At 37.6% G+C, this 16,204-nt stretch overlaps 1 protein-coding gene across 1 annotated transcript in view; it reads right to left on the bottom strand.

Moving 5' to 3' along the window:
- Window positions 1-733: 733 nt before the first annotated feature.
- LOC113894258 (cytochrome c oxidase subunit 7B2, mitochondrial) overlaps window positions 734-16,204 on the bottom strand; it is a 134,137-nt gene continuing 118,666 nt past the window's right edge. Inside the window, exon 3 of the mRNA XM_027544417.1 lies at window positions 734-1,255. Coding sequence (XP_027400218.1) covers window positions 957-1,196 — 240 coding nt within the window. The 5' untranslated portion in view covers window positions 1,197-1,255 and the 3' untranslated portion in view covers window positions 734-956. The remainder of the gene's footprint in view (window positions 1,256-16,204) is intronic.

The following is a 16,204-nucleotide window of genomic DNA, read 5'->3' on the forward strand; positions in this document are numbered from 1 at the left end:
GTCTGACTCTTTGCGACTCCATGGTCTGCAGCCTGCCAGGCTCCGCCATCCATGGGGATTCTCCAGGCAAGAATATTGGAGTAGGTTGCCATGCCCTTCTCCAGGAGAGATTCTTGACCCGGGGATTGAACCCAGGTCTCCTGCACTGAAGACAGATTCTTTACTGTCTGAGCCACCACGGAAGCCCAACTAGACTAATGTTTTGAAATGATCATTCTTGCTGTTGTCCTTAAAATAGTGTGTGACTGGGTTGGGGGGTGTGGGGCAGGCTTGGGGGTCATCAAGTGTAAAGAAAAGGAGACAGGCTAGGAAGTTTTTATAATAATCCCAGTGAAAGTATGTTGGTTCAGATTGGGGAAGGAAAAATGGTCAATTATGAATTGTTTTAAAGTAAGATTTAATAGGATTTGCCAGACAAAAATTTGTAAAATTTGTAAAGAGTATGTGTGTGCTCAGATGCTCATTCATGTCCTACTCTTTTGCGACCCCATGGACTATAGCCCAGCAGGCTTCTCTGTCCATGACATTCTTCCAGCAAGAATATGGGAGTGGGTTGCCATTTCTTCTTCCAGGGATCTTCCAGACTCAGGGATGAAACCCAAGTCTCCTGCAGCTCCTGGATTTGGCAGGGAGATTCTTTACCACTAGTGCCACTGGGAAGCCCCTCTGTAAAGTACCTATGTATGTATATCTGCTGAAGGATATGTAAATTATTAAACCAGAAAAGTACATGTTTCATTAATTCTACTTTCACATATTTATTCTTCATAATGCCCTGGAATCTATACATACCACTACTGCCTTGCTTTCACGCACAATAATGACTATTTTCAATGACTTTTCAACAGTTTCACATGCATTTTATTTCTTCAATTATGCTATAGTTTAATGAGCAGCAGAGTGCTTAAAGAACAAATTGACCTTGAAACAATTCTGTTTTACAGTAACTGTGATGGCTACTCTTCATTCCACTCTTGTGGGGTGACTCTGCCAACAGGGGAACAGCCCCACTGTATGCCAATCTGTGTGACTAGAAATACCCATGTAACAAGACAGAAAGAGGTTCCACTGGCTAGTAGGATATCACCGTATTTGTCATGAAAATCTGGTGAGTGTTTCGAGTGACTCTGTCTAATTTGTTGAATCCTTCGGATCCTGAGACTACTTAGTGCATTTCTGACCAAGGGAAACATCATGAAGGTATGACAGAACTGAAGTTGATTGAAGCTGCTGGTCTATTTCCTTGTGAAGAAACCTGCAAAAACAAAAAATGGGCAATGACATCTGACCTACATTTAGTTCTTCCCAGTTTGAAGGTTTTACCCACACCATCTCCTGCAGTGTGGTCAGGCAGCTGAGTTTTCATGATGTCTGGATCTGAGTCTTAGCTCTGCCACTGACCAGCTATATGAACTTGGGCAGTTCATATAGTTCTTTTTGCCTTAATTTCTTCAATGGCAAACTGAGACAAAAATGTCCAGCTGATAAAATGGCTTAGATTTCCAACATGCCACACTAGTCCAATGACCTGCCTATGTCTACAGTAAAACTCTAATTTCAGTCAGAATTAAAAGGCATTCACAAGTATGTCATATCTCTTTTTTTTCTTGCTCCTTTCTTCCCTTCGAAACCTCCTCATTTCTTCTCCTCTACCTGTAATTCTTGCCTTGCACTTTGCTACAGGGCAACTTCTATTTACCTTTAAATCCTGGTCTAAAGGCCATCGGTTCTATGAAGTCTTCTTGAAACCCCTCTAGGCTGAATAAGCCCTTCTTCTCTGGGCTTCTACACTTCTTACAACCCTTCTTTCATACCATCTGGCATGATGCATTGGTTTAATCATTTTTAAAACAAACTTAAGTTCTTTAGTTTTAGATTCACAAAAAATTGAATAGAAAGTATAAAGTCTCCATATAACCTGTGCCTTTACCATCCTGCACCAGCATAGCACATTTGTTAGATTTGTTGCAATGAATCTACAGTCTTTTATCATATATGTCTTTTGCAAATATTTTCTTACAGCCGATGGCTCGTCTTGTCATTCTCTTAAAGAATTATCTTTATATTCTCCTCCAGTAATCTGAAAATCTTCAAGAACAAAGAATGTAATTTTGCATACCCAGTAGCTGACATGAAAATTAAGAAAGAACATTTTTGAGTCAATCTGAAATATAAATGAACATTGGTATTCTCATAAGAAGTTAAAACCAACTGAGAACAAGACCCCAAATCATGAAATCAGATGTACATGACCATAATAGCCCTAATAATTCTAATTTTTCAAACAGATAGTTACACTGAAAAGAGGTATAGAAGCAGAAATGCATGGAGGAGTCCCTTCTATTAATTTCTCTTCTCTGTGCAAGCTGTCAAACAGTGCTCAGTCTCTAGCAATGACATACGTTAACTGAACCCCAAATGCAGGCAACATGGATACAAAAGGGCCTGAGGTCAGTACTTGTGAACTTTCAACTGTTCACTGAGATTTTCCAACTCAAATTATTTTATTCCCAACTTAGAAAACAAGACCCTAAGGTTCTCTTTTATTTCCTACCAGATGGTAAAGTGGTACTCTTCATGACTGTGACAAACAGGGTAAAAACAGAACCAAATGCATTTCCTCTGATGTTTCAAGTATTCATAGCTTTTTTTTTTTTTTCTGTTAGTCATGACTCTCTTCACCAAAAAGCACTGCAGTTTTAGTCTGAGTGGCGTTCAGAGAGTTGGTTGAAGGTGAAATGGATCAGAGTATGACAGGTGCAGCCTTAATACAATACAAAAGCGCTTGCGCCACAGAGCTTTCAGTCTCTAAGAAGGCACGGAACCAGAGAATAATTCGTGATAATAGGCATGTCCTGTGGGTCATCAACTCATGCCTGCTGCTCTATGACAAATTGGTTTCACTATTCCTATCCTCTCAATGTTAAGTTGAAACTCAAATACTTTGTCTCTAGTGACACTTGGTTGTATCCCTCTGCTGCTTAGTTCATCCTCTGGCTATCACCAGATCTGTGACACTTTTTTCCATCTAGTTTGAATTTTCTTGTACCAATAAGTGTCCATTATTAAGAATTTCATATTAGGAATGCTTTCTGTAGCTTTATGTAGTTACAGTCATTTCATTCTATAATAAAAAAACTGCCACCTTTTCATTCTTTGTTTTTCCTTGTAAGCATCAGCTAAATCAGAATCAGTTGCTTTCATATCTACCTTTGATCTATTTTTGTTTACAAAACACATGTAAGAGCTGGGAACCTACTGATTAGAGAAATTTTTCATCTTGCTGAACTCCACATGACTTACTTTTACAATAAATTTTGTGTTATCTAAGAGCCTTAAGTCTATTACCCAAAGAACTGAAGCTATAGATTCTCATAACTGTATGAAAGCATAAAAAAGGAAAATTCAAAAATACAATGCCGGTAAAGAGAATGCTTCTCAAAGTAGATGCTTTTTGATGAAAATGGACTACAAAGAGAAGGAAGAAGACAGATTTTTCTAGGTAATAAGAACAAAGTAGAGGTTCTCTCATGCCTGTGGCAATAAAAGAAAAAAATATGTTCTGAATAAATATAAATAGTTACAGGGAGTGAGGTATCCTGTGAGGATGAAAAGGAAAGATGGATTGTCCCATCTATTTTATACAGTAAAGCAGAAGCACAGTGCAGGAAAATGTAACTAACAGTGGTCCTCAATCTAACTGTAATAAGGAGGTATATAAATCTGAAACTTCACTGGTAACAATAACAATTTTAAATACCTACAGCCCATAAAAAGAAGTAAAGCAATAACATAGGAAAGAAACGAACATTTATTGCATATATGCCTGTTTGCCAAATATTATGCCAAAATTTTGCACATCCACAAAAAGAGTGTGAGATGGTGATTATCTCCATCTTACACACAAGAATAAATGACAGGGCAAGATGTGAAATCAAGTCCTTTGATTTTAAATACTGTGCATTTTCAACTATGCCATGTTTTCTTAAAGTACATTCAATTCTGAGCATTGGAAACAAACAAAAGAAACAAAAGCTAGCCTGGTTACCAGAGATGGGTCTTCAGTTTAAAATGGGTCACTTCAGCTTACTATACATACATGCATACATGCATGCATATATTTCTGGAGTGATTCCTGGTATGACAGGACCTGGGCTAGTGGCACCATCCCTACTCTTATTGTAGCTCTGATAGAGGGAGGTGATGGACAGAGCACTGTCACAAGGGAGGAGACAGTTTAGGGAAGGTCACTGGGTACCCTTAATCCACAGAGGAGAGGTACATTTCACCCCGGGGTTCTAGAAATGGTTTTAGAGGAAAAGATATCTAGGCTTGATCTGAACGATGATTAAGAAACATAAAAAACAAAACTGGTAGGAAAAAAATGTAGACCAAGTACCACAAGCAAAAGCACAGAGAGGTGAAATAATATGGGAGCAAGGCAGTCTGATGAGCTCTGTAACACTAAGTAATAAGTACTAAAACAGCAAATACCATGGATGAGCCTGGAGGGATGAAAAAAGAACAGCAGTGGATACTGAAGACTTTACATGCCTTGCTGTGGCATCTGGACTCACTTCTATAGGTCAGTCTTTCCCATTGTTGAGGAAACAGTGCTCAAACACAAAGCCTTTCCTGTAATTTACAAGAATTCTTAATTCTGTGATTTTTCCCTTTATAATAATACAATATAAATAAATACAAGAAAATAATATGAGAACTGGCTGATGTATCAATTTCTAGTACCTGTGTTTATCCTTGTTTTGCATTTCAATTGCACTAGTGTACATTTATCTGTCCTGGGCTAATATGAAAAGAATAGAGGCAGGTTTTATATTTAAATAATGCACTGATTTCAGGGACAGAATAAAGAATTAGATGAACAGTCACACCACAGCTTACCATATAGCACAGGCACTTGAAAATAACGAACACAAGGCCACTGAAAGCAATGCTTTAGTTTCAAGACAATATTAACTGTCTTACTGAGTTATATTGCAAATTTGAATTTTATTTGTTGAATAGTTTGGTTCATTTTTAATTTGAAAATTTGTTTTGGTTTCATAGTTGTGTTAAACGTTAAACATAAAGAAGAATTTGATTTTATGTTTATACATAAATACATGATATTACAATCAAATTAAGTAGATATCAGCTGAGATAAAATGATTTCTTTCCTCTTTATAAAGATTCCATATGTAATCCACAATTGAGAAACATTCTACTGATGGGGAGAAACTACCTATTGGTTTAATCAGGAAAATTTTAAGGTGGGGGAAAATCTGGAGGAAAAAGCACTTTACAAATTAGATTAGGTGAAAAAATGGTAAGAAAACAGCAAAAGTGGCAGAAAAGTTAAGAGGTTAGTTAAGTGTTTCTTTCAATGGTTTACTAAAAAGATGATGAGTATCTGAATTAAGTACTGACGACAGAGAGGAGATAAAATTGAGACATATTAGGGGAAAAAATCATACTGATTTGAAAATAAGTTACTCTAAGTAAATTTGTATTCTATTCACTTTAGCTTTTAGGTTAAGATTATGCCCCAAACTGTCTCAATTTCTGTTAAAACTCAGCAGACATTGACACTGTAGCTTTTAGCTGATCCCATGGAATTAGAATTTGGGTGATCTAGATACAGAATGCAGAAAGGTCAAAGCAGACATAATTGAGGTGTACTAGGAATGACAGGTCTAGATATTTGAGTAGACGAAAGACGAAGAATCCTAAAAGGATTTTACTGTATCGTCCTAAAATTAAAAAAAAAAAAAAGAATTTCACCCAGCCTAAGAATAGCCTGACATGGGTCAATAAATGACCTGCTTAACTTTGGTATAAGACTTTCTATCTAATTTCAGGAAGAAAATTGGAAACTGTATCCTACTTCTCAAATGTGCCCGGATAGGCCTATTAAGTATCTCAAAGGGAGATAATGCTCAAGAAGCAATTAATACCAGGGTTTCCCAACTTGGACACTATTGACACGGTGGTCCACGTACTTCTTTGCTGTAGGAGGATGTCTTGTGTGTGGCAGTGTGTTTAGTAGCATCTCTGTCTCTATACACTACATACGAGTAGTACCTCTTTTTCTTTAGCTGTGACACCAAAGTGTATCTCCAGACATTGCCAAATGTCACCTGTGGGGCAAAATCATTCTTGAGAACCACTGTCGTATGCAGTCAAGTGTCTTCCATCACTACTGTCACAATCTTCTAAATAGCACTGTTCTATTCAATAAAGAAGGCTTAAATTTTAAGAAAATACATTTTCTACTATGAGATGCATGTAAGTTGCCCATCACAACTTTTGTCCTGAAATAATCTCAATTTTTCAAAATATTCTGTGCAGTATAATTTAGATGAATCATTTAATCTATCTAGGCATCTGCTTCTTCATCCATAAAATTAAAAAGTGGAACTAATTTGGCTTTTCCCAAACCCACCTTAGTTATTTGGAATCTTCATCACAAAATGTAGATTCCTGGGCCCCATGTCAAATATATTGTAACAGAGTATCCAGGGAAGAAGCCTGAGAATCTATATTTTTGAAAACAAGTTCTCAGGAGAATCTTGTCATCAGACAAGTTTATGGAACACTGAATCAGATCATCTCTAAGGTCCTATTCAGCCCTAACACTCTAGACCTTTCCAAAGAGAAAAACATTTTAGGAAGACCATTTATTCTTTTAGGCCACTGAAAGAGTACAGCAGTAATTGAATTCACCACCACGGTAATTTAGAAAGCAGTACCTGAGTGACCTGAAAGAGTTATACGGAACCCCTGGGAATAGGTTAGTCAACGAAACATTTGGTAGCATTTAAAAACATTAAAAGCACTAGTAACACGGGTGTTCTGCTGTATAACGAATAATATGCTTTCAAAGCTAAGGCTCCTAGACTCCATTACTCAACTGCAACACTTTTATTTCCACCTTTTATTTCTACTCTTCTACTCTTCGTCAACGACTTCAGAACATTGACGCAAAAAATGCACCAAATTGGCAGTGTCTTTGTTCATTTATGTATTTCTCAGAAAATTAGGCTGCTCAAGGAGGGATTAAGTGTACACGATGTGGTGTCACCCATCACAATTAAGCCTTCAGCCTTTTTCTAACAGGAGATCTGGGAACCCTGCATGAAGCAGTGCCCCTGATGGAAATGTTGAACAATTGTCTACTTCATATGTAATGATATCGCCTCCTGAGTTACTCAATCGATGGATGGTGCAGCCATTTGTTTAAGGGTGTGGATTATGTCACTTTATTAAGCCTAAAAGTGACACAAATGAATGTCACCTGAACAAACACAAAGGCAGATTACAGTGGTGGATTATTGTGCCAGGAGGGAGAAATGACAGACTGGACAACTTGCCAGCCAATGCCCTCAAATGGCAAATGGTGCTTGAAGAGTGAAGGGATAGAACGTATATATTCTCCCTCAGGTACTTCTCACAGCCAAAGTGAGCAGACTATTTCTATCTTATATAGAATGCTGAAAGGATTCAATTCTATCCATCCTCAGAATAACCATAGTGTTCATTCAGGCAATTCCTTTTATGTAACTGATTACATTAATGTGCTTCTCTCCTGAAGTGCCCATTATATTTTCTTTAGTCACAAAGCACTCTCAACTATCCTCATTTTCTCCCTTTCTGATAGTTACGTATAACAGAACAAAACTGTTACACAGAGGTTGGGGGCTCTTCTCCACACCATACTACAAGTCAATGGCATAACTGTTTTCTGTTAAACTTTATCTTGTTTTTTTATTAAACTTTAGTGGGTTGCGATTTCCTCCTCCAGGGGATCTTCCCAACCCGGGGATCAAATCTAAGTATGCCACATTGCAGGCAGATTCTTTACTGCTGAGCCACCAGGGAAGCCCTTAAACTCTAGTAGATCCAGCAAAGTTCCATGTTATTTTTACATTACGATCCATTTCAAACATTGGAAATAAGTGACCTTGTTATTTTAGGCAATGTATTAATGTCAGAAAGGAAGCTGCTGTGCTTACTCCCAAAAGATTTTATATTAAGTGCATTCCAAGGCTTGTAGGTTGTTGTAGAGTCAGGTCCAGCTAAAAGAGTCTATGGATTCAGTAAACTGAAACATCTGGAGAAATGTGTAGCATTTATCCAACTTAATCTTGGAAAGGAAAGAGTGGTTTCTTTTTAAAGAAAAAGAATGTGGTTTTAATAAATTCCAGAAACTTTGAAAATTTTATCTAGAAAATGAGCCATTGAGAGACATTAGGAACATGAGTTATGGGGTCAACATTGCACCTTAGACATTACTCTGGTGTGGGGAAGAGTTTGCAAGGGAATAATGCAAATGTTAATGATGAATGATTAGAACTTGGATAGTTCACCCAATCAAGATCTTAAAACATGCCAGTCCCTTGTTTCTGCAGTCTTCAAATTTCTGTATCCAGTCCTTTGCTCTGCAGCACTAGACCACAGTTCTTTTGGTTGCAAAGGCATGTAAAGATGAGCATCCACCTCATGCCAATGGAACTCTCAGAACTTGACATAGAAACCGGAATGTGAGAATTTATTTTCTAAACTTTAAAAGAATAATATCCCAATCCAGTGACTGGAATACATAATATATCTTTTAACTTGCCTGACACTGATTTCAGTAGTAAAGTAACCTTCTATCAGCATTTCCCTAAAGATATGCCTATTTCAGTATCTCTGTTTGATGCTAGTGAGTGTTATTTATTTAAACGACTTCAGTGTCATCTAAATTTGGTAAATATGCAGGTAATAAAGTCAAACTCTTTTTTACTGAAGTATTTCCCAAACCTGTATGGTGCTAACGCATACAGTGATTCTCTGAGAGGAACGCCATGTGGAGATTTCCAAACTTAGTTGAGCCAGCACGCTTTCTTCCTCTGGAGCATATTTCCATATTAGTGTTTTCCAGAACGCACTTTGGGGAACACCAAAGGATGTCTCTGGTTCTCAATGCTGTTACATCACTGTACTCATTTTAAATAGTTTAATAGCTCCAGGAGGCATCTTGCAAACTAAATTACTTCCTTGTGGGGACTTGCAACATATGACTCAGGGAGTATAGAGTGTGTGGTAAGCCTGGGGGTATCTTAACACTCTCAGCAATTAACTCTAGCCTTTACTATGTGAATCTGACTTCTACAGTTTTAATATTCTGTGTGTATGTTTTTCCCTATCTACCTTTTTATTCATTAAACACTCTATGAGCAGAAAGATTGTATGATTCTTAAATGGCCATTAGAGTTGCATCAATGACCCCTCTTTGCATAATGTGAAACTTTCATTTAAATCTTGAAATAAAAACGTGCAAGGTATTCCTGTCTTTAAGTATTTATTCATATTCACGTCAAAGTAGAGAAAAATTAAAATATTAATATTTAACTTTTAGATATCAACCACATTTTAATTTTGAAAGTGTCTCTACTTTTCATGAAAATTGTTTTCAGCTACTGGTCAAAAATTAGGGCAGTAATGATCTATTCCAGAAGTTAATTCGGATCAAATCCACATTTAGATTGGAATATTGAGTGCTGCAGAATAATCCTTTCATCCTTGTTTCTGAAAAATCCAGATTTTATTTCCTACTTGGACTATCTCTGTCCTGCTAAACTCTGTTCAAAATATATCTGCAAATAAAACCTTTAAGAATAAGACTTTTGTTATTGCCATCACCTGGGCAACTTATGGAGCATTTGCAGAGAAATATCATTTGATGAGATGAGCACTTCACAGCCTTCAAGTAGTAACTGTGATCACTTTGCAAGTTGTTTTTTACCAGTTCTTTCAGTACAATTTATTTTTTTATTTTTGCTTTCATAAAATTTTGGAAACTTTTAACAAGATGCTGGTATTCTACTCTTTTTTCCTTTCCATTTAGAATTCATTATTTGGAAGTAAGAAAGACTTTGGCCAGAGGGGCTGACTTTAGTAAACTGATTTTTTTTTCCCTTGCAGATGCCTCAGAAGACACAGTAAGACAGGATACATTTTGCCAAACCTTGGGGCAGGGTGCCTGCTTTAGTGAACTGATATTTCGTTTTAGTTTTTCTTTTAAATCCTTGAGGGAAAGAGGCTAAAGAGAAAGCAAGTCTGAGGGAGGTTACCCATCCAAGCACATGCAACAGAAATTCAGAACACAGATTCTTGTTTTGAAATCTTAAGGTTTCCAATTAGAATTCTGGTTTCAAAGAGGTTACTTTCACGTTCTTTTTCTTTAATCTAAGGGAGTCTAACATTTCACAGACTAAATGGGCATTCTTAAACTAACCTGGCATAATTTAAATCATTTTGAACATTTGTTAACTTGAAAAGTAAGATTAATATGCAAATAGGCCATAATTTGATTATACATATAATTTATGTGGGCTTCCCTTGTGGCTAAGCTAGCAAAGAGTCTGCCTGCAATGCGGGAGACCTGGGTTCGATTCCTGGGTTGAGAAGATCCCCTGGAGAAGGGAAAGATTACCCACTCCAGAATTCTGGCCTGGAGAATTCCATGAACTCTATAGTCCATGGGTCGCAAAGAGTCAGACAGGACTGAGTGACTTTCACTTTCACAATTTATATATAGCTTAGAACCTAGCTGATGAGGATCTGTGGGGCTTCTTATATAGACTATGTATTTTATCACATTCATTGAATCCAAACCATAAGATCTGAAAGACCCAGACATCACTTTAAATTGATAATTAATGCTTATAGTCAGCTTTTGGTGATTGGTCATTCATGACTTAGTACTATAAATAAATGTTGAGGAAAAACATGGGTAGAAATAGGAAGACAGAGTAGAGTAAATACAGAGATTAAACTACTCCTTTCCTGAATTCACATTCTAACTGAGGGAAAATCAAACACATGTATGTATTTTTCTAATGTAAGTGAAGTTGCTCAGTCGTGTCTGACTCTTTGTGACCCCATGGACTGCAGCCCACCAGGCTCCTCGGTCCATGAGATTTTCCAGGCATGAATACTGGAGTGGATTGCCATTTCCTTCTCCATGTAATGTAAGCTAGTTACAAAAGAGGCACAAAGATCAAAGTATAGAAACAGGTATGAATCCTTTGCCCTCCCTTAGATCAGGACACTGAATAAGCAATGGGTTACTGTTACCAGAAGAAGGTGGAATGCATACTGAATGGGCAAGGGCAAACCAAAACAACAAACAAACAAAACCAAAACCAAAAAATATCTCCACTATACTGAGAGAAAAAGCTGATCCAAATACAAGTCCATTGGAAAGGGAGTGGAAACAGCAATGCAGTCATTAAATGACAGGGATCCATGGACTAGATTCTCTCCAGCTTTTTCCATCTATAACATTTTATTTCTATTATCAAAAGTTTCAAATAAATATGCTGCACTGGCAGAGAGAAGTCAGTAAAAGGAGCAATTGAGACTGTGAGGATGGGAGCATGTACACTCTGCTTTCTGCCGCTTATTTACAGAACTGAAAATTTCCATTTCAAGATTTTTGCATAATGAAATGATCCTCTAGAAAATCCTAAATAGTATTATGACTATTCTATGCTTAAATATGATTCAATTAAGCTCCTATTATGTGACTGCAGCCTGCTACACACTGGAGTTACAAAAATGGATCAGAAAGGTCCATTCTTTCCAAGAACGCTCAGTGGGAAAGACAGATAATGATAAGGTTTCAATATGAAAAGTTCTATAACAAATATGATCAAGATGCTAAGCCACCAAAAAAAAAGGCATCTACGCCAGCCAAAGAGCTCAGTAAAAGCTTCCTGGAGTAATGGATGAGTGAGCTAAAATTCATAAATAAGCTCAACCAGATGTAAAGGAACGGTGGTGGAAAGCTTTATTGAGGGTTTTTCTCCAACTAGCAAAACTAAAATTTAGTTTTCAAACATTTCCTCTTTAAAGGTGATCTTCAGGTCTGATGATGTACAGATTAAGAGGATCTCCTTTAATGTCAAATTTATAACAACAGCACCGGTAATGGGAGCACATAAACATCATACCGGAATGAAGCTCCTTCTGACTTTTTGCCAATTCTATAATACATTTTCATCTAGACTGAACATCATATTGTAATCATCATAAAAACTTGTTAATGTTTCTGAGAAATAATAGCAGATAAACCTGAGAGACTTGAGAACAAATACAGGCAATTTATAAGACTGGACAGACACAAAATAATTATAATTAAGACTGTTAGAATCTAATTGTGTTTTGAATTAATAATATCCAAAGTGAAGCAAGCTCCTACTTTTACTTCATAGTTCATGATTTTACAGGGTCACCTATAACTTCATAATTTATATTAAAGAGCCAGAAAGAATAACTAAGAAAATCTTGCAATTGATACCGGGATAATAAATGATAGCCATGTTTCATAGGCACTTGCTTCATCCAGGACTGAATTTAAGCTAGATTGTGAAGGTATTCCCTTTAAGTATGCCTAACATCCAAAGTCACACATTAGGTGAGTGCCTACAAATGGTATTTGTCAAAATATGGGGAAAATCCAAAATTACTGATACAACATAAACCCAGCAGCTAGATGATGCTGGGGATTTCCTACATAAAACATTCATTTATTTGACTGTAGAAAACAGTCCCAGAACAACAACAAAATGTGCTATGCTTAGTTGCTGAGTCATGTCCAAGTCTTTCTGATCCCACAGACTATAGCTTGCCAGGCTCCTCTGACCATGGGGATTCTCCAGGCAAGAAAACTGGAGTGGGTTGCCACGCCGTCCTCCAGGGGATCTTCCCAACCCAGAGACTGAACCTAGGTCTCCCACATTGCAGGAAGATTATTTACCGTCTGAGTCACCAGGGAAGCCTTAAGCCAAAACAGCGATTTACATTATGTGAACTGTAGATATATGTGAAGGGCTTCCAAGGTGGTGCTGTGGTGTGCTGTGCTTTAGTGGTTCAGTCGTATCCAACTCTTTGTGACCCCATGGGTTGTTAGCCTGCCAGGCTCCTCTATCCACGGAATCCTCCAGGCAAGAATACTGGAATGGGTAGCCATTCACTTCTCCAGGGGATGTTCCTAACCCAGGGATCAAACCCAGGTCTCCCACATTGCAGGTGGATTCTTTACAGTCTGAGCCAACAGGGAAGCCCACCTGCCAATGCAGGAGACGTAAGTGATGTGGGTTCGATCTCTGGGTCAGGAAGATTCCCTGGAGGAGGGCATGGCAACCCACTCCAGTATTCTTGCCTGGAGAGTCCCATGGACAGAGGAGCCTGATGGGCTACAGTCCATAGGGGTGCACAGAGTCGGACATGACTGAAGCAACTTAGCATACATGCATGCACACAATGTAAGAATGTATAGAAGGACACAATTCCATGGAAGAGAGATCTAGTTTCAAACAATTAATGAACCCTGAAAATTTCCTGAGTTTCCAGTTTTTTTCCCTTGCACCCCATCTGGTTTCCCCTCATTCAATATAAATAGATATTACAAAGAGCAATAATGGCTCTTCTGTCTCTAAAATGATATAGTAAATCCCTTTTCTTGACTTTTCTGCTACAATAAAATCCAATGATGCACCCCTCTTCTGAATACCTTCTCTTCCATTAGCTTCTATAATATCTCTTAAGTTTTCTATTTCTATGGCTATTTCTTCTTTACAAACTCGTTGTTCTCTAATAGGTCCTTTGTGAAGGAGTACTTCAAGAATATATATGCTTTCTCTCTCGCTAGGTACTCCTAGGCACACTAATAAACATACCATCAATGGGCAATTAGATGACTCCCAAATTATGTCTCCACATATAAGCTATCTTCTTAGATACAGGGCAATACATTAAACTGCCTTCTTAACATCTCTGAGATAATTCTAATTCAAAGATATTATGAAATAATCCAAAATAATTTGATGTCTACAAAATCAACAGGTCTAAGTGTGTTTATTCCCTTCCACACTCAAACCTGGTCTTTATTAATGCTTCCTAACCTAGCAAAGATTACTTCCACACACGTGGTGGAGTAACTTAAAACTTACAAATGATTCTTGACACCTTCAACTCCCTTGAAACATTTAATACAGCACTGGATTCTTTTACATTTTCATCCTAAAAACATCTCAAATCCATTAATTTTTTTCTATCCAAACTGCCTCTATCATAGCTCAACTTTTCTTCATAAATGGTGAATGATTTCCATAAATGGTGCCTCTGCCATCCCACATTCTCTATCTATTCTCCCAACTGCTCATAAGTGATTTCTTTTTGCTTGAGATTTTTGTGATTTTGTCTCCCCCAGTTTTATTGAGGTATAAATGACATATGGCATTGCATACATTTAAGTTACATAGTGTGACAATTTGATGTATGTGTACTTTGCAAAATGAACTACAACAATGAAGGTTGTTAACACATCCATCACCTCACATAGTTGTCATTGTGTGTGTGAGAGAGGGAGGGAGAGACAGGAAAAGAGAGATGAGGGCATTTAAGATCTACTTTCAAATTTCAGCTTTACAGTATAGAATTGTTAGTATACACAACAAGCTATCAATTAGAGTTTCAAAACTTATAACTGGAAATTTGCATCCTTGAATACACATCTCTCAATTTCCCCCATCCCCTGTGCCTGACAACTACCAATCTACTCTCTGCTGCTATGAGTTCAGTTGTGTTTGTGTGTTTTTTTCCAGTTTCCACTTATAAATAAGATTATGGAGTATTTGTTTTTCTCTCTCTGACTTTTTCATTCGGCATAATGCAGTCTAGGTTAATCCATGTTGGCCCAAATGGCAGAATTTCCCTTTTTGTTATAGCTGAACATATGCCACATTTTACTTACCTATTGTCAACAGAAGGATTATTTCCACATTTTTGGCTATTGTGAATAATGCTACAATAAACATAGGGGTACAAAACTCTCTTCAAAACACAAATTTTGTTTCCTTTGGATGTATACCCAGAAATGGGATTTACTGGATCATATAATATTTCTATTTTTATTTTTTGAGGAACCTCTATAGTGTTTTCCAGCCCAATTTATATTCCCACCATCAGTGCACTAGTGTTCCCTTTTCTCCATATCTTCCAAGACACTTGGTATCTGCTGCCTTTTTGATAGTAGCCATCCTAACATGGGGCTTCCCTTGTGGCTCAGACGGTAAAGCATCCGCTTACAATGCAGGAGATCTGGGTTCGATCCCTGGGTCAGGAAGATCCCCTGGAGAAGGCAATGGCACCCCACTCCAGTACTCTTGCCTGGAAAATTCCATGGATGGAGGAGCCAGGTGGGCTGCAGTCCATGGGATCGCTAAGAGTCAGACACGACTGAGCAACTTCACTTTCACTTTTCACTTTCATGCATTGGAGAAGGAAACGGCAACCCACTCCAGTGTTCTTGCCTGGAGAATCCCAGGGACGGGGCAGCCTGGTAGGCTGCCGTCTATGGGGTTGCACAGAGTCGGACATGACTCAAGTGACTTAGCACCAGTACTCTTGCCTGGAAAATACACATTGATGGAAAATCCCATGGATGGAGAATCCTGGTAGGCTACAGTCCACGGGGTCGCAAAGAGTCAGACATGACTGAGTGACTTTGCTCTCATCCTAACATATGTGAGGTGATAATTCATTATGGTTTTGATTTGCATTTTCCTGAGTGGCGACCTTGAACACGTTTTCATGTACCTACTGACCATCTGTACATCTTCTTTGGATAAATGTCTTTTCCGATTCTTTGCCCATTTTTTAACTGGGTTATTTATTTGCTATTGAATTGCATAAATTCTTTATATATCCTGTATATTAATCCCTTATCCTGTATATTATCTCTTATATATATCCCTTAGATATATGGTTCTCAAATATTTTTCTCCCATTCCACAACTAGCCTTTTCATTTTGTTCCTTTTGCTTTACAGTATCTTTTTACTTTGATATAGCTCTATTTTTTTTGTTGTTGTTGTTGCCTGTGGCTTGGTCTCAAAATTTAAAAAATCATTGCCAAGACCAACAACTTGGAGCTTCTTCCATATGCTTTCTTATAGGAGAGTTTCATGATTTCAGGTCTTACATTTAAGTCTGTAATCCATTTCAACTTAAATTTTACGAGTGATATAAAATCGGGTTCTAGTTTAATTCTTTAGCATGTGAATATACAATTTTCCCAATACCATTTATTGAAGAGACTATCTTTTCCCCAGTGTGTGTTTTTTGTGCTCTTGTTAAAATTATTTGACCATATA

The sequence above is a fragment of the Bos indicus x Bos taurus genome, chromosome 6, assembly GCF_003369695.1.
Source record: "Bos indicus x Bos taurus breed Angus x Brahman F1 hybrid chromosome 6, Bos_hybrid_MaternalHap_v2.0, whole genome shotgun sequence".
NCBI classification, from domain to species: domain Eukaryota; kingdom Metazoa; phylum Chordata; class Mammalia; order Artiodactyla; family Bovidae; genus Bos; species Bos indicus x Bos taurus.